At 42.9% G+C, this 19278-nt stretch overlaps 1 protein-coding gene across 1 annotated transcript; it reads left to right on the top strand.

The window, feature by feature from the left end:
- Positions 1-466: 466 nt before the first annotated feature.
- Positions 467-13992, top strand: dok2 (docking protein 2). The gene is made up of 8 exons (XM_026343056.2): positions 467-952; positions 1663-1800; positions 2743-2910; positions 5714-5822; positions 10650-10819; positions 10955-11239; positions 11715-11828; positions 12078-13992. Exons 1-8 carry the CDS (start codon positions 893-895, stop codon positions 12945-12947), a joined length of 1914 nt encoding a protein of 637 aa, XP_026198841.1. The 5' UTR covers positions 467-892; the 3' UTR covers positions 12948-13992.
- Positions 13993-19278: the final 5286 nt, after the last annotated feature.

Below are 19278 nucleotides of genomic sequence, written 5' to 3'. Positions count from 1 at the left end.
ACACTTTCACACATCTTTAGACCCACTGTGGTGGTGTACAGAGCCAACATCATGGAAATAGTGTCACCATCTAAATACTGTGGACCTGACTCTATGTGCAATAATCAGTTCCTAGTGAGAAACGTGTCAAGCCACCAGGGGGGGCATCACACTCAACGATGCTCATATGAAGATCTATATCAGTATGTGAAAGAACAGGTGGTGCGTAGGAAACAAGCAGAAAACTAAAGTCAGGAGAGTGGTGGAGGTAGAGTGAGGTGAAGTACCCAGAGAGGAGAAAAGAAAATGAATTAACATAGAACTCTCCGAGTCTGGAAAGAAATGGTATTGAAAGAGGAGCTTCACACAGTTAGTTCTGCATTACACATTGCAACAGAGTGTGAAGGCAGGAAACAGCGATGACACACTCAACGTGTCTCTGCAACATGATGATACCACAGAGAGAGAGAGAGAGAGAGAGAGAGAGGAAAGAAAAGAGGAGGTGAACCACAGAAGACACAGAGGACCGGCTGAAACTCTCTCAGGATAGTCGATCGAAGAGAGAAAGAAACAAAAGGAGGAAGACACAGGGGGATTAAAGGAGAAGCTGAACCTTGAAGCACTTTAAAAGAAGTGCAACAGGAAGAGGCAACGGGAGTAAAGGTAAAATAATCAGAGGAGGAGGAGGAGGAACGAAGAAGAGGAGCAGTGGACAACGAGACGAGGAGGCGAGAGCAGTCTGACTTTGAGCAGAAGAGGAAGCTGAAAGTCAGAGAACGAGGGGAGGGAAGTTAGGAGGAGACGGAGGCAAGAGAGAGGAGGAGGAGGACAGGGAGAAAAGTGGAGCAAGAAAGGAAGAGGAGAAGGAAGTGGTGAGGAGGAGGAGAGGAGGTGGAGGGCCGGCAGCGTGGTCATGGAGGGGGACATCAGGAAACAAGGGATGCTCTACCTCCAGCAGCAGAGGTTTGGAAAGGTACAAACACCGACACACAGCACTAACATCACAGCTAACAGAGCTAATGCTACTGTCAACACAGAAACACTGAGCTCACACACACACACACAGACCGGTTGTCAGTATCGATCTGCACCCCTGAGGGTTGAGCACCAGTTTACATCCTATGTGACGAGTGGACGGTGGGTTTCTGTTTCTGTTTCCACTGCTGCCACACACACCAGCAATAGCAGCAAGAAAAAACAAAAACAAAAAACCTCTGTCTGGTTTAAAAGTAGCTCAACAGTAACTTTAACGACCAGAGAAACGATAACAGCAGCAGCAGGTCGAGACGTTTCACTCATCAAGTAGCTTCTGATATCAGAAGTCTCCACCTGTGTTTATCTCTAATGTGTCACACCTGCTCACACTGTTGTGCGTCTTTGATGAGAAGTGACAAGTTTCAACCTAACACATAGGAAGTCCAGTCGTCATCATTCAACTTCCAGGTAACCTCACCTGGATGCTAGAATTAAAGACAGAAACAGCAGCAGTAGTACTTCTAGTCCTTAGTTCCCAAAGACCTGCTCCATGCTGCTCATCAGAACCGGGTTCCTGACATATTAGTGTCTTCTTTGTTATGTTCTCTGTGTTGGACGTTATCTCTTATTGTCTGTATCTGTGTGGTCTGGAGACGACTCACAGTATCTACGTGAGACTGAACTGTGTGTCTCTGTGTCCGTGTGCAGAAATGGAAGCGTGTGTGGTGCATGCTGTTCAGAGAAAGTTCCTGTTCCATCTCCAGACTCGAGTTCTTCGAGTGTAAAGACGCAGGACCTCTGGAGAAAAATGACAAAACTCTGCGCAAACAGCAGGAACACAAGAAGGTAGATACACTGTTCTACTGGACTCTACTGTTCCCTGACCGGTGCTGCACTCCTTTATTCTACTCTACTGTTCCCCGACCGGTGCTGCACTCCTTTATTCTACTCTACTGTTCCCCGACCTGTGCTGCACTCCTTTATTCTACTCTACTGTTCCCGACCTGTGCTGCACTCCTTTATTCTACTCTACTGTTCCCTGACCGGTGCTGCACTCCTTTATTCTACTCTACTGTTCCCCGACCTGTGCTGCACTCCTTTATTCTACTCTACTGTTCCCCGACCTGTGCTGCACTCCTTTATTCTACTCTACTGTTCCCCGACCTGTGCTGCACTCCTTTATTCTACTCTACTGTTCCCTCACCGGTGCTGCACTCCTTTATTCTACTCTACTGTTCCCCGACCTGTGCTGGACTCCTTTATTCTACTCTACTGTTCCCCGACCGGTGCTGCACTCCTTTATTCTACTCTACTTTGTTCTACTTAAACTTGTTCCCTGTTCTACTCCACTTTATGTATTCTACTTTATTTTATTATTACCCATTGTACTCTATTGCCCCGTGTTATTCTACTGTCCAGTTCACTTTTCTATTGTGCTGTAACTGTCTCTACTGTGCAGCACTTTATTGTATACAGTTGTACTTCACTCTACTGGTCTGCTCTACTGAATCTTATTTATATAACTTGACTCAACACTGCATCCTGTTCTACCCTGATCATTTTTACTGTGCTTTATTGTGCTGTGTCCAATAATACTTTGGTCTATTGTGTTGTGCTTCATTCTACTCTGCTCACTGACCTCTGCACAAATAAACTTTTCCGCTCTCTGCTTCTTTCTAATCAGGAAACATTAGTTTCATTTAACAGTCCTTCATCAGTCCTACTCTGTTACCATAGCGATGACAAACACTGTTCCCCAGATGAAAACCGTCTGTGTGCGTCTTCTAGGTGATCCGTCTTGCAGACTGTATCAGGGTGACGGAGGTGGAGGCGGACGGATGTCCCAGAGACACGGGACCCTTCCTGGTGGAGACCACAGAGAAGATCTACATGTTCGCTGCAGACAGAAACCAGGTGGAAGACTGGACACACAAACTGTGTGAGATTGCCTTCCCTGTAGGTACACACACACACACACACACACACACACACACACACACACACACACACACACACACACACACACACACACACACACAATCTGAAACGTGAAGATGTCAGAACATTCAAACAGACAGAAACGTCTCATTTTGAAACTGAGGGGTCATTTTGACGGATGTTGGGTGGGGAAGTGGAGTTTAGTGGAGGACGACTTAGCCGAGCAGACTGAATCCAGCACAGCTCTCCTGACGTTACTGGCAGTTTGATAGATGCTTGGACAAACGAGCCCCCGGTCTGAGCTCATTGTGTAGCTTCTGCACAATCTGGCGCAAAAGTATTTTGTGGTGTAAACAGCTCAGCAGCTCAGAGATTCAGTGTTTGAACGAGGCTTCAGTAGAAATGGAAAATTGTTGAGCGGGCCGTGGTTTAGAGGCCGAACGTCCTGGATTCAGAGTCTCTGAGACTCAAAAATAAAGAGAGAGAAAACCAAAATCGTGCTCAGTGTCTCACTTGATTTGTGACGTCTCAGAGCTTCATCAGATAAAACTCAGAAGAAATTAGAAGCAGGAATGAGTCACTCACTGTTGCTCATTTCAACACCGTCAAACAACCAAAGTCAGTTTAAATGCTTTTTAGACGAGGTGAGTTCCCGCACAGAAGATTTTTTCTGCTTAGTCAACAGCTTAGTGAAGTGTGAATTGTTGATTTTAGCAGTTTGGACCTGTGCTGCTCGCATGTACTTTTGAAAGGAAACTATGGTTTTCTTTAATTTCCTGACTGACGTCCATTTTGAGCATGAGTCATCCGACGCAGTGGAGCTAGTTTGTCTTTTTGAAGCTCTTAAATGTGAAAGCTCAATGATCCAAACTTGTTTGTCCCTGAATGAAAGTTTTTTAAAATGTGAGTCGTGAGAAAGTTTTACTGAGACGTTTCCAGTGCCCCTGTGAAGTTTCCCCTCCGAGTGTTGAAGAGTGAACTCTCGGTCAACGTTCGCTCTAAATCTTTCTTAACTTAGGTTAAAAGATAATTCAGCATAAGTCTCATTATGAAAATGTACATTTCTTTCTTATTGCGTTTGACGTGAGGAACTTCCTGCTGCAGGTGGTGGAGTCATTTCTACCAAATCAGTAAAACAACATCTGAGTCGGCTGAGTGTGCACGAACTGAACTTAAATCATTTTATTATTATTATAAAAGGGACAAACAGAAGGTTTCCATCATGAAGGGTTTATTCAGTCCACAATAAACAAAGCACTGAAGACCTTTTATGATCAAACAATGCATGATGGGAAGTCAGATAATTAACTTCATTTAATGAGTGAAGTCGATTCTGAGCAGTTCTTTTATTCAACTTATCAATCATCAATTTACACAGTCTGACATTTAAAACTAGATCATTTAGGTTGAATTAAGTTAAAACCTGACACTAAATTAACTAGAAAAGTTGAGTTGATTCCACTAAATTACAGTTGTCTCACTGAGGATCCACTTAAAAACAACATCTTATTTTACTTTATTTTATGCAGAACGATTCATCATCATCCGAAGATGCTTTAAAAACATGTTTGATGACAACACCATGCAGCCACTTTGAACCTTAGTTGCATTTCTCTAAGATAAAGTAGACTTTGAGCTGTCTGGATGTGATTAATCAGCCGACTAAGTGTGATTACCGAAACATGCCAAAAAAAATCAACAGCAGGTTCTTAGAGTCCAGTCTGGGTTCAGTCAGAGCTCAGTCTCACCAACCCCCCATCCTCACGTGGTACAGGTTCTCATAGAGGAATGAAAATGGAGCAAATGTACAGTGACCTTCTGTTTTCACAAGACCCTGTAAAACTGTTTAAAGTGGAGGACCAGGATCAGACTGAGAGCTTCGGTGGCTAAATGAGAAAACAAATGATGAAATTTAAAAGCTGTGGTGACAGAGACGGTTCCCGTTCAGACCAGACTGGCTGACGCTGACAACTGCAAAAAGTGAACTCAGTTTGGAGAAATGTGACCAAACAAGTGTAAAAGGTGTTAGAAGAACTAAATGGTGCAACTGAAGTTCTGCTTTGACAAACCAACAGAGATAGAAGAAGCAAACTGGAGGCTCAGGCAGAATCTAAAAACATTTACCACGTTATATACATGAACGTAGTTGAAATGTGAGGACAAATCCACTACAAACACAACAGTTTGTCTGTTGTTGTGGTTATAAATAGTATGAAGATGATAGACAGCTGATAGTCCTGAGTCACAACTCTACTTCCTCTTTCTGTCTCAGTGTGACAGGAAATAAACATTTTATAGACAAACAGCCAGTCACACAGGGGTTTGTGTCAGCAGCTTATCACCTGCAGAGTCTGACTGATACTGAATCTGAGAACTGGGAACATTCACACCCTGTCATACAGACACGCATACTTTTATTTTGAAGGCCAAAAAATCAAACCTCGACTGTTACTCACAGAAATTTAACTTAAAGTTTCCAGAGGCCCAACATCTGTCAGGCAGAGAGCAGATGTTACTCTGGGATGTCTCCACCCAGAAAACATCCTACATATATTATTTCCATTTACATCACATGTCTGTGGTATTTCTACTGTGGTCACGTTACGTTGATATGTCACGACTGGTTTATTCACTCAACATAAGACTAATCAGAAACGTTCTGATGACGAATAAATTCTAACTCTTCAGATTTTTACTTTTTTCAGTCACAGTGATCTGTGACTTCACTGTTTCCTGACATTTCTTGAGAAAAGCTGATTAAAGTGATTTTTCACTGATGCACATGTCACAGTTTGTTGATCTCAGTCCTTCCTGTTGGCAGATGAGCTGGGTGGAGCACGGACCAAAGAGAGGCAGCCTGCACAGAGGAAACAGGGTGGATGAAGACGAAGGGATGGAGGACAACTCGCTGTACAGCGGCAGAGAGACAGGTACGCTGGTGAGGTGGATTCTGAGTGATTGAGTTTGACTTCAGACACAAAACAGGCTTTTGGTTTCTTTTAAAAACCAGAGGGTGGGGTGGGGGTGAAATCTGCACTGTGGACAAAACAGAAGAGTCTATGTGAGGAAACTGTCCCTCCACAATAAAACTCCACACAGCCACTTAGAAATCAGAGAAGGCTGATGCTGCAGAACTTCATTCAAAATCTTCATGTTTTGAACTTTTCTACAGTGTCACATTAAAACAGTGGGAGCTGTCTGCACATCCACATGTTTTTCTCTCATTATGTTGCCACGTTTCATATCAGAGACCCACTCGCTTGACGGTGATGCTGCTTTACAAATAGGAGTGAAAACAACAGAATTTAACACAGTTATTAAAAGTTTTCCAATCACATGTTGCACAGTTTCTACTTCTGTAGCAGGTACGGTGTGATCCACTGTGACTCCACTTCTCCACTACTCAGGTGTCACAAAGTATTTTCATGCTGTGATGCTGTTTCACTATTTGATCACAATCAAATGTGTCCAGAAGACACCGTCAAACTGTCATGTCTCTGTCAGCAGCTGCAGGATATCTGGATCTCAGTCTGTTTCTTTTCCATGTAGAAATAGTAGATAACCTTTGTACCTGCAGACTGAATGTTCTGTTGCTGCAGCGGTTTTCAGTTCGACCCTAAGTCAGAACTTCCCCTGTCACATCTTAAACAAACCTCACTTCCTCTCTGAGTTGTGCTTTTCCCATTGCTGCTAAATTTAGCAGCCTGCGGCATAAGTGACACATTCGTCTGCTGCAGCGAGTGCTGCTCCAACCTGTAGCTGAGACGCAGGAGGGCTCAGTTTACAACCTGTGTGAGGGGAGTCATTCATTAGAATCACGTGAAGAGTCCCGTCATAAGTAAATAAGCGAGGTATGATTGACACGGTCAGAGAAGAAAAAGTTTGTTTTGAATCATCTGAACATTTACTGACACTAAAGAGGAACTCAAGCGGAGGTGATAAAAACTCATCTGAAACTTGTATGAAGGGTCACACATGGTCACAGGCTCCAGACACAACCTCTGCATAAAGTCTGTGGCCCAGGTTCCTTTGACTGCTCAGGCTCCGAGGCCCAAACCCCACAGGCTCGTTCAGTAATGCATCCATAGCTCGTGCAACTTCATCAGACAGCTCTTTACTAAAGAGAGGAAACCTCAGCAGAGGCTGTTTGATGTTGCTGCAGCGGGTTTTTTAAGATCTGCAGAAACCATGAAGCTGTGAATATCAAACACTAAACTGCATCAAGCAGTAAATTGTGGATTTAAAAAAAGATTTAGAGCTTTTAGCTTTTAAATTTTTGTCCTTTCAGAAAGAAAGAGAACCATCTATTTCCAGCTGGTCCAGCTGAACGTGTGAAAGCCGTCTGTGGCTCTGAAAGATTTAATTGCTGCCACTGACATTGACTGTTCTAGTAAAGGTGATTTTCCCTTGTGATATTTTTTTCTCTTATGTATATTTGTACTAGTGGAAACTTGTGCGTGTCAGTTCCTGTTGCGGTTGCGTGCATGTGGTGTGAGGCAGTCTGTCGTAGGGTGTTGCAGCGCTGCAGTGACCGGCGGCTGCAGGACGACCTCAGCTTTTATCTTCACAGGACAAACGTCCTGTTTCACAACAGGAAGCTGCACAAGAAGAACTCACATCCTCTACTCAATGAAAATGAAGTTAGTAATAAAACACCACATTAGAAGTTTACCCTGCTCCTAAACATCACCTTTTAGCAAACTGAGCTTAAAGTTGTCCTTTCTGACAGGTGTGGTGGGTCAGAATATTATTTATGCTACAACATCTGTCAGCAACTATTAAACTACTGATGTTTCTGTAGGATACTCTGAACGTTACCTGAAGGTGAACTGGTCACAGAAGACGAGGTGACACCATTAGCATACAGTCTGCAGAATAATACATGCAGAATACTAGATAATGTATTCAGAATATCACATAATATGAAATACTTTATTGATCCCCTTGGGGAAATTGGTTGGACAGCTGCCAGACAGTACATGTCTACTGCGGGGTTTCAGTGTCTTGTCCAAGGACACCTCAGCCAGGGAATTGAACCACTGTCCCTGGGGTTCGTAGACGACTTCTCTACCACGTGAGGTACTGAAACCAGAATACCATATAACGTATGCAGAATACCACATATTATATGCAGAATACCACAAAATATATGCAGAATACCACATATTATATACAGAATACCACAAAATATATGCAGAATATCACATATTATATACAGAATACCACAAAATATATGCAGAATACCACATAACGTATGTCGAATACCACATAATATCTCCAGAACAACACATAACTTATGTAGAATACAGAATAAAGTCTACAGGCTGCATCTTAATAACACCTTACAGAGAAACTTGTGCTGATCAGTGGATGAAAACTGTGATGATACAGTCTCTGTTTTTGTTTTTTTGTACAGGTTTGTTCTTGACAAATAGCTCTGATTGTGTCTTTATATTTAGTTTGTGGTGAGTGTGAGGTAATGAGGTCAACCAGAGGTTTATGCTGTGTTTCTTCTTTATAAAGCTCAGCACTAACACAAGCAAATATACCAAAAAGGTGGTTAAACTAATTAAAGCATAAATAGATTGACTTAGAGGCGTTTAACTAAGAGTGAAACAGAGATGGAGGGAGAACAATTTAATTCAATTTAATTTAATTTGTATAGCACCAAATCACAACAGAAGTCATCTCAAGGCACTTTACAGTGTTTAAGGTTTAAGACTTAAAGAATATAACTGTACACAGAATTATATAGCAAACCCAACAACTCCACTTGAGCAGCACCAGTAGACAGAGGAGAGGAAAAACTCCCTTTAGAGGAAGAAATCTCCAGCAGAACCAGGCTCAGGGTGGGCGGCCATCTGCCTCGACCGGTTGGGGTCGCAGAGGAGAACAGAGAGGAGGAAGCACAACTACAGGAGAGAGAAGACACAATGTTAATGACATGACAAACATAAACACAAATCTACTTCGCTGTCTCTTTCTGGATTATTTCCATTCAGAATGTGTAAGAAAGAAAGTACAAATATTAATGACCCATTGTGTTACACTGATTTTAATCGACACTGTGTTGTTTAGATTCAAATATACCGTCGTACCTCTGTAGCAGCACGGTCCATCCCCTCCACAGACATGTGGATGTATATTTTTAGATATATATACACTTGTTCCTGTCTCAGTCCTGTTTATTTTTGCCACTCAACAACCTGAGGCTGTAACAGCTCCTCGGTGGCCTAAAAACAGCGTTAGTGTCAGTTCTAACTGTGTGATACACAAACTATTTTCAGTAACGAGCTGCTGGTGACGAGTCTCATCCTGTCTCTTTATTAGAGGTCGTTTAGCAATAACGACCCATTAAGAGCAAAGACAGTTTGGACAAGATATCTCTCTCATTGCAGAAGTTAAGTTACATGAATGAATGCTAAATCAGCCGTCTCTTTATATTAGCTTCCTGTGTGAGTATTTTTACTTTGACCCACAAACGGGTCGGCCAGTTACGGTAGTTTCAGTCAAACCATAGTGAGACCATAAATTCACCTCCTATTTATAATGCTCTTCAATATGAAAGCAGCATGCAGACATGACAACGCAATAAAACTTTAATACAAGCAAAGGGAGACAAACAGCAGGTTCAGGAGAGGAGACACTGTCCAGGTACAGGGGCAGGAAACAGGTGAGCATCCAGAAACACAGGCAGAAATCAGAAGGTGAAGAGCAGCAGTGAAAGGGCAGAGATGTAAACTCCTGGTGAGCAGATGGTGTCTTCAGCCTGAAGAGGAGACATCAGGGTCTGAGAGGAAGTGACAGAACCCAAAATAAACAGGGAGGAGCTGTGTAGGAGTATGTGAACCGACAACATGCAGACAGTGTTGAAAGTGTTGAGCATAAGAGGGACAACAGACGACCTGTAAAACAAATAGAATAAAAACAAAACTGTTTGTCTTGCAGTTGAGTAATTATGTTTTTCAGATGCTATAAATATCGCTACAGATGAGTGTGTGGAGCCACAACACTAACGGAGGTCGTGCAGCTCCTGAAGCTGCTACTGTTTCCCCACATCCTCAAACACCTGCACAGCACACACCTGTGTGAGCGAGTGTGTGCGGTTTCCTCTGAGTGGATCGGCTGCAGCTGCTGTTGTTATCTCCTCACATCAGTTCCTCAGTGAGTGGTGGGAGACCAGGTTTCAGAGGGGACACACGCTGACGCTGCTGTTTGCTGCTAGAGGGCAGCAGAGCTCTGTGAGAGACGCAGCTCAGGAAACACTAACTGGTCTGAACTGGGTTCCCACACTAACGTCTGGGACAGAGACCAACATTACTACCTGTGTCCTGCACAGTCTCAGCTTTTATTCAAGGCTCCTTGATTATAACGGTGTGGGGGGGGCGGACTGCACGACAGAGTGTTATCTGTGTGTGGCTCATTATGAAAACTGAAAATCTGAACCAGGAGAGAAACACAGAACGAAAAGTGTTTTGATACAGTCAGCAGCTGCCGACTGGAGGAGAGGCTGTGAGTGGGAAACTGTTTATGAATACATTTACTCAAGCTGTGTACAGAAGTAGTATTTTAAGCTATATTTTGATCTTATGTTACTTTTATTCCATTTAAGTTCAGAGGTAAATAAAAGTAGAAGTAGTAAAAAGTTAATTAATTAATCCTTCAAAACATAATCCTCAGCTGTTGTGTACTAATGTGTATTAATGTGTATTAATGTGTATTAATGAGTATTAATGTGTGTGTAATGTGTGTGTCAGTGCGAGACTTCAGGGTGTGTGTGCGGAGGACGGAGGCGTCTGATCGCTGCAGACTGAAAGGAGACGGTGTCCTGCGAGCAGACGTGGAGTCTCTGCACCTGCTGGACAAGACAGGAGAAATCGTGTACACCTGGCCGTACAGATACCTGCGCCGCTTTGGGCGAGACAAGGTGACACACACACACACACACCTGAGCCTTCAAACAGACAAAATGTCCTCCCAGTGCAGAAATGTCTCATATTAATCTGCTAGAAAAAGTCTGAATACTCTCTGGATTTTAAGTTTGGTTTGATCCTCTCCTCAGTCCACCTTCTCCTTCGAGGCGGGTCGAAGGTGTGACTCTGGCGAGGGGAACTTCGAGTTCGACACCAAACAGGGGAACATCCTGTTTCAGACTGTGGAAGGAGCCATCAACCTGCAGAGGATCACCCTCCCCCACAGACAGACCTCCGGTGGGGGCCTGGTGAATCTGGAGCCCTCTCAGTCTCTGAACCTGTCCTCCCCGCCCCACAACACAGTCCCGGTCCAGAGCAGAACGCCACCACCCCCTCAGTCCCGCGGCCACATGCCACAAACCCCTACTGCTCAGGTCAGCTGACATTACAGCTTATGTGTATGTGGTTTCAAAATAAAAGCAGCACAATCCGGGTCAGGATAAATTCAGGTTATTAGAATAGAGTCGAGATAAAAACTGAAATTTGAATATGCAGAATAAATCCTGTATTTTCAAAATAATGTTAATTTCTTTAGTCTAAATAATGACTTATTGCAACTAAGTGTTTCATCTAAAGTCTTGAGTCTGACAATATTATTAATAATAAAACATAAACTTTGTCATATAATTTTAAGTTCAAGTTTCCTTTCTTAGGTAATTACCTCTAGCATTGAAGAAATCAGCAAACTTTCAGCACCACCTGTTTCACAGAAACTAAGAGATGTTTTTAATACATTTCTCAGTTTCATTTGGTTTAAACTGAGTCGTTGATCAATATGAGCAGGAAAATATTCTTTTTTAGCTGCAGACGACTGTTTCGTTTGATTGTGTGAATGATTTGTGTCTGCAGGCGGAAGACAGTGTGTACAGCATGGTGAACGAACATGCAGTGGTTCATCACAAAGAAAAAGAAAGCTCCACTTCTATACAACAGCAACAACAACAACAACAACGCCCTCAACTGGTAGGAAACTGTCTGCAAAACACAAAACACTGACACAGAGTTTTAGAAGAACATTTTCCTGCACGGTAAAAACCTTCAGAGATGCTGAACTTGCTTCAGGCTGCAGGTTTCTCAGCAGAGTGAGTGTTGCTGCTCCATCTGCTGGACAGTTTAGTCACTGACCAATAAAAACTCAGAACCCAAAATGAACCTGAATGATGTGTGAGAGACAAATACTGGGTCTCTGACTGCCACCTGTTGTGTTTTTAGTCTCGTCTGGAACCTCCAGTCGACAAAGTGCTGACCGGAGTGAAGAGTCTGACTCTGGACACACGTGGCCTACCTGCCCCCCGTAAGAACCAGGTAAAGATGATCTCCAGCTGCCCTCTGCCCCACGTCGAGCCCGGCTCCAACCTAGCCCCAGGCCCTGGTTCCGCCACCGCCTCCAACTCCCGCCTCAGTCCCAACCTGAGTTCCGGTCCAAGCCTTGGGGACACGTACTCCCAGATCACCCTGCCGGCTGCCGTCGATCGAAGCACCAAGAGGGAGAAGAGAGGGGAGAGAGGAGGGAATCTGGCCAAGCCCTGCACCCCTCCTGTAATCAATCCAGACCCAGAGTACTCCCTCCCCTTTGACACCATTGCCAAGAACGTCATGGTGAACATCCTGGACTCCCATCAGTCTCATGACTCCGGTGCCGACCCGGTCTACGACAGCATAGACGAGATGAAGATCAGAAACGTCTTCCGGAGCAACGTGGACACTACCAGGAAGGTGGAACACATCTACGATGAGCCGGAAGGCTGTGCCGCCCCGGCCCAGAAACTGCCCCCCTCAGTGTACGATGACCCCGAGGAGATGAGAGGAGACGCCTGGAGGATCATGGGCACAGCTGCCGACCCTAAAGGTCACGAATACCCGTACAACTCCCGGGTGGACGACTATGCCGTCCCCAAACGGCCAAAGAGGGCGTTTCCTGTCAGACAGAACACCAAAGAAGAAGAAGAAGAGGAGGCGGGTGAGGAGCAGCAGGTGGAACAGATACAGGAACAGGAGGAACAGGAACAGGAGGAGGAGGAAGAGGAGCAGGAGCACCGTCGGGATTCACCGTACAACAACGTGATGGTGAAGATGGTGTAGAGAGTCACAGAGCATTAACATAATACAGCAGACTGTCCCTCACTGCCCCCACCACCGCCTCCCGCTGATCAATGAAACTCTTTAACTTGATAAAGTACTGAAGCCATGGATAGATCACAGAACGGGGCTGCTGGGCACAGGCTCAGGGGCCCCAGAAATCAGGGGCCCCTGAGCCAGAGACTGTATGAAGACAGTGTTTAAATCTCTTGTTTGAAAGTCACACAGCTCAGAATAAAGATGCAACATGATCCCAAACAGACAAACCACGACCAAGAAGAGCCACAAAGAATCCACAGAGATAAAAAAGAATCAAACAGAGCAAATAAAAAATCACAAAAGATGAATCGTAACTCCAAAGAGACCACACAGAGAAACAGAACACAAAAAAAACAACATAACGAGACGTGTAACAGCCTCATTTACAGCCCCATGTTCTCAGAATCTGTCCATGTATAAAGCTCCTGCTGCTTTGTCAACAACTGACTCTCTTTAGCCTCTTTACACAGCAAAGCATCAGTTTTTAAACACGACATCTGTCTGATGACGTCATGTCGGGCTCCAGGACATCATATCATCAATGACATCATCAATATTTTCACTATTGTCTGACATTTTTTAGATGAAAGTTTGAAAAATAATGGACAAAACAAATCTGCAGTCTGAGTCATTTTTCTGCCCTTTGTCAGGCGCTTAGCTTTGGATTCAAGATGAATCATTTAGTGATTATATAAGAATTGGTTGGAAATGTCCATCCTGAGTTAGGTTTGTGTTGGATTGACTATTTATTTCAGTATAGATTTATGTGAATTTTAGATGAAACGTTGATTTATGAAGAGTAGTTTGATTTCATTTCATGCCTTTCATCCCTGAGCTGAGCAGCAGAACATATGATTATTATTAATGTGCAGGGACGTGTAAAGTAGATCATCAGAGTTAGTGACTGAAACATAACGTGAAAAGAAACTGTGACCAGGATGTTTCTGTCTGAGTCTGTGTACAGAGCCTGTATGTTTGAAATAAAGCCTGATTTATGAACCACTCATCATCAAAGTGTTTGATTCAGTTTCAGATTTACTCATTAGTGTTGTTGTTGCTGATACTGACAACTAAACATCCGTCCACCAAACAACTTATGCTCCACAGCAAGTCTGACCTTATTCATCCAGTCGTAATATAACAACATAATCATTTATGTTTCATATGAGACCCTCTGAGATCATGCGCAGCTTTATAATGAGCTGAACGTCGTCCGTAGAATTCAAAGAGACGTTCATGAAGCCTCCTGTCACTTTGTTTGTGCAGATTGTTCATTTCCACTAACAGGAATCAACCACACAGACTAAATTCAAACCCAAGTGTGTTTCTTTGTGTCTCTCTCTTTGTGATTTTATTGAATCACTTTTTTCCTCTATATTTAGACCAAGATTCAAAAAGCACATCACAGCCTACAGCAGCTGACAGCAGGAATAGGAGCAGCTGAGGTGTGGTGGTGCAGAAAGGAGGAAACTTAGCTGGAGGGAAGTGTGGGATATGGAGGTGGCACATGGATGGACAGAAGTGTCCTGTATGTTTGACACGTTGTGCAGACATGATCCACTCAGTGGATAGAAAAAAAGGAGGATGAGAAAAACAGGAAACAAATAATTTGATCAGGCAAGTTACAGGGCAGCTAAATCCAGGTCCACACTAATAAATTAGAGTAGAACAAATTAACAGGGGAATGGGGGAGAGGTTGGGAAGCTGAGGTTGGTTTAGTAGGTGTTGATTTAGAAGTTCCTTCATCCATTTTTCTTTGTTATGAACCCACGGTGGCACCAACACTTATTACTATTACTATTATTTTCTTTCTTTTAATTTAAGCTATCTAAGTAGTGGAGGCCTTGTTGTGCAGTTTTGCTTTTTCAAGAGGAGTAGGTGTTTTTATCCAGGTGTAAAGTTTACTGCTTTTGATTGGTGTCACCAACACTTTAAGAAATGTGTTCTACGTGGTCCATTTGGTTTATTTCATAGGTTTCCTTTCAGTAGAAATGTCTCTGAGTTCCTATTGGTTAAATAGAAAGGTTATAAAAGGGCGGAGCCTAAAGTAGGAAGTGAACATCATGTCTGTGGAGAAGAAGACGAAAGGTGTGTAAATAAGACAGGTAAGTGCTGAACTGAATAAACAATAAACTGAGGGTTGTGTTTGTTAAGTCGAGGCAGCACAGGTTGACTAACTTCTTGGAAAATATTCACTGGTTTCGACCTTGTTGCTAACATGGCATCTTTAATGTGTTTCAGATTGGACAGACACTAAATGGAGAGTTGTCAGTAGTTACTTAAGGTGTATTCTAGTGGTCCACCGTTTCTCAGTGGCTGATCTTTATTGACCGACATGTAATACAGATATGTTATTTTTCTGTTGTTTTTTTTTTTAAAAGGAACAAAATACCATTGAGAAACTGAATTAATCCAGATTAGACATAATTTATATTTTACTGGGCCGGACTTCGAAAAGCAAACTTGCATAACAATATGTATCATAACATAATAAATAATGAAATACAAAATAAAAAGGTGTGAAGAAGCAGAGAGAATGAACAGAATATTTAAAAGTGACAATTCAGGGATTAAAATGAAGGACGCGTAACAGATCATTTGTCGAGTCTGTTGTCTGTCCTTCACGTTGCTGCCCCAACAGGAGACGGCACCACCACGTAAACCTCAACGTCCACCTACTCACCTGGACTGAGAGGAGTCCAACCCCAGTTCCTTTGTTTTACTGATGTAGAGCTTGAGATGATGAGGCTGTTTACCACCATCGTGCACTCTTTGATGTCTTCTCCCTGAATTCCTGAATCAGGGTCATCTGAGAACGTCTGAACATAGCATGACTGTGTTGTCTGTAGTCTTAATTCTAAAGAGGAAGGGGGACAGAAATGTCCCCTGTGGATAACCTGTGCTGCAGATGACTATGTCAGTGATGGTCGTTCTCATACTCTGGAGCTACCTGGTGAAAACGTATTTTTAAAATCTGTAAATGTAGAAAATCAGGCCTTTCAGTTCATGGAAGAGATGAGAGCGTTTGTTCTCCACAGCAAACGTCTCTGTGTGAACATGTGACTGCGGTTGCTCTGCTGCAGGCAGCTGCATGACCGATGCTGTCTGACACCACTGACTGTACAACCAGCTACACACATACACACTAACCCCCCACCCCCATCACCCGCGGACACAGCGGGCTACAAAGGCATCCCAGCATGCATCTCTCTCACCGCTCTTTCAACACATGCAGAGAGAGCATCACTGTGTGTGTGTGTGTGTGTGTGTGTGTGTGTGTGTGTGTGTGTGTGTGTGTGTGTGTGTGTGTGTGTGTGTGTGTGTGTGTGTGTGTCTTTATGTAACTGTGTGACAGATTTTAGTTTGATACCATCACTGTCCTCAAACCTCCAAAGAACTGTTGAGTCATTCAGACCTGTTTTCAGTTTGGTTTAGGTTAAAATCAGGTTCGGGTTAAGGCTGGATTATGTCCTCACAGCTATAACAAGACCATCATGTGCGTGTGTGTTGACTCAGTGACCTGGAAGCTGAAGGAAACCGTCACCTCATGATCCTGAACACCAGAGGAACGAAACAGTGAGGCCACAGCGTCCTACTTCATGTTCACAGCTCAGCTCAGCTCATGTCAGGCAAAGGAGTAAGGTACATCCACCACTTCTACTGAGAGATGAGCCACTGTAACAGACAGGGGATAATACTGCATTCATGTAATGTTGTTTTAGTCGTAATTACAAAAAGCCGAGTAGGAAACATCTCACTGTGTAATATCTCCCACTTGTCAGAATATATCATAGAAGTGTCAAATAACGAGTTAATGAGCTACAAAACACACCGTCACTGGTGGTTGAAGACAAAGATAAAATCTATTTTGTAGCTAATAAAATGTTTTATACTAGACACACACAGACTATGAAGTGTACAGTTAACTAGGTTGGCAACAACATAAAGAACAACAATCATCCTACATCCTACAGTGTTTCTGAGTCGCTCATGACGTTCTTCTGACATGACAGACAGGAGCTAACGCCTCGTTCCTCTGTCACTGGCAGGAGTCTGATTCAATTTCCTCCACAGAAATAGCCTATAAAGACATATACGTGTGTGAAATACATGTGGGAATGTGTCACTCTAAACCCATTTACCCAGAATAAAGTCTTCCCTGTTGCCTCCTGCCTGTGGCTCAGAGGGTGACACACTCATATTTAAAGTAAAGTAACTGTCAGAATCTGGCCTCTTGTCAACTGGCCTCCAGCCCGTCGAAGGTCATCGTCTGAGTCAGTGGTCTGCGTCTGGTAAAACTGAATCCATCAGGGATGCCTCGCTCTCTCTGTATTCAGACACATATTTAACTAACCAATTAGTGCAGCTCCATTATGGCTGGTCTCAGACTGACCTGTTAAACTGACTCTGTGTCTCTTTCATCTTCAGAACAGAATCATTTGACTGTGACATCACAACCGGTGCTGTATCTGCATTTTAAACAACTTAAAATCACAGCACAGGTGATACTTTGTTGTTTGACAGCACAGGAGGTCCACCATCACCCAATCCACTCTAAACATTATGTATCTTCTTTTAGACCATTCCAACTTTTTACATCTCAGGGACGAGCTCAGAACCAAACAGGGTTAATGCTGTTTGTAGTTGGCAGCGTCCCACACACACTTTTCACACTACACACTGATTTCACATGGGTTTATTAAATGGGGTTAGAAAAATACTAACAAATACAGAGTATGTGTAATTTATTCTATCGCAGCTCCATATGTCCCAACGGCTGATTGGATTTATCAGGTTATAGAACTGGAACCGGTTCAGATCTGGATCCTGGATCATCATGGTTCACGTGTTTAAGTCTGTGACCATTATATGTTATTATATGTTATATCTGGTTGAATAGAGGGGTGGGGTGGGTGGGGGAGCAGGGGGAAGAGGGTTGGAAATGCTTGTTTCCGTGGTAACCACAATAAGGATGAGGAGCTGCATCCCCGTTGCCTTGGCAGCCATGCATACTGGCAGCGGTGATGATTTTAAAAGCAGAACCAACCACAGAAGAAGACGAGCAGAGAGTGAATGGTTGGTTTCTTCTTCTTCTTCTTCTTCTCTTTTTACTTTTATCTCAGCAGGATGTCGGCTGAAGTCCAGACTAACACTAAAAACCAGATCTAGAATCAGGCCTAAAACAGATCTAAAACTGTCTTGATGATGTGAGGAGCTGCCTTTTGTTTCCAGATGAAAGATGATGACCCACAATGTTAATTATACATGTGTGGACACACACATGCACGTGTGTGACCCATCTGTTGACATGTAGGTTACATGTTCTGGATAATTAATAACACATGTGCATCACGCTCAGGTCAATCTCTACACAACACATGTAATAACGTTGTATGATATATATGTGTCTTGTTAATAATCGCTCATGTTTGAGCAAACATTGTGAAGTTTATAGTTTTATGTCATTCTTAGTGTTTGTTGTTGTGTTGTGTTTCTCAGATAGGCACATTCAGTAGCACTCACATTCACAAGGTTACAGTTACTTAGATCTGGATTTAATTCATAGCATTGGTCTTTTTGGAAAACAAACATTAATAGTATAAGAGATATTGAACTCTAACTGTAGGTTAAGAAACACACAAATGTATGCAAGTTTATTTTTTGGTTGTTGTGTTTTTATTAGCTGTAAGTTGACTGTTTGGTTCTGTGTTCACTGTTGCAGCAACATAAAATGCTTTTAACAGATAAACATCTGCATGGTGCTGAAGGGGCATATGGAGCACATACCCAGGAAGTCAGAGGCTTGGCAACAGGTTATATATTCTGAAATAAAAACTGCCACTTTAGACTCCAAATAATCAGAAATAAATGGTAATAACAAACTAGGGAGGAGTACAAATCCACGTTTTATGGGGATAATAGTAATAATAATAAAACTTTATTAGTCCCACACTGGAGAAATTGCTTAATGTGTCTGGTTACAAACTGCTGCAGAAATTCTAATGTGCAATAAAATCCCAATAACTGTACAGACAGTAATAAACACACATTTACTTTATTTTTAATTTATGCTGAAGGTTATAACCACGACAAGTGGCTCCTCCCACAGCTTGTAGCTTCTGGCCCCGCCCCCCGCCATATTTAGCCCCGCCCGAATATTTTAAAAGAAAAATAAAAACAAAAAGTAAACACGTGAATAAAAAAACAACAAATAAATCAATAATTATATTTATCAACAATCTAATTAATAAATAAACACCGATTGATGGCGGAGAAGCGGGAAAGTGGCTGGAGC

Source organism: Anabas testudineus, chromosome 9 (assembly GCF_900324465.2).
Source record: "Anabas testudineus chromosome 9, fAnaTes1.2, whole genome shotgun sequence".
Taxonomy (NCBI): Eukaryota; Metazoa; Chordata; class Actinopteri; order Anabantiformes; family Anabantidae; genus Anabas; species Anabas testudineus.
The sequence above is the reverse complement of the archived record's forward strand: the minus strand, read 5'-3'. Positions and strand labels throughout refer to the sequence as shown.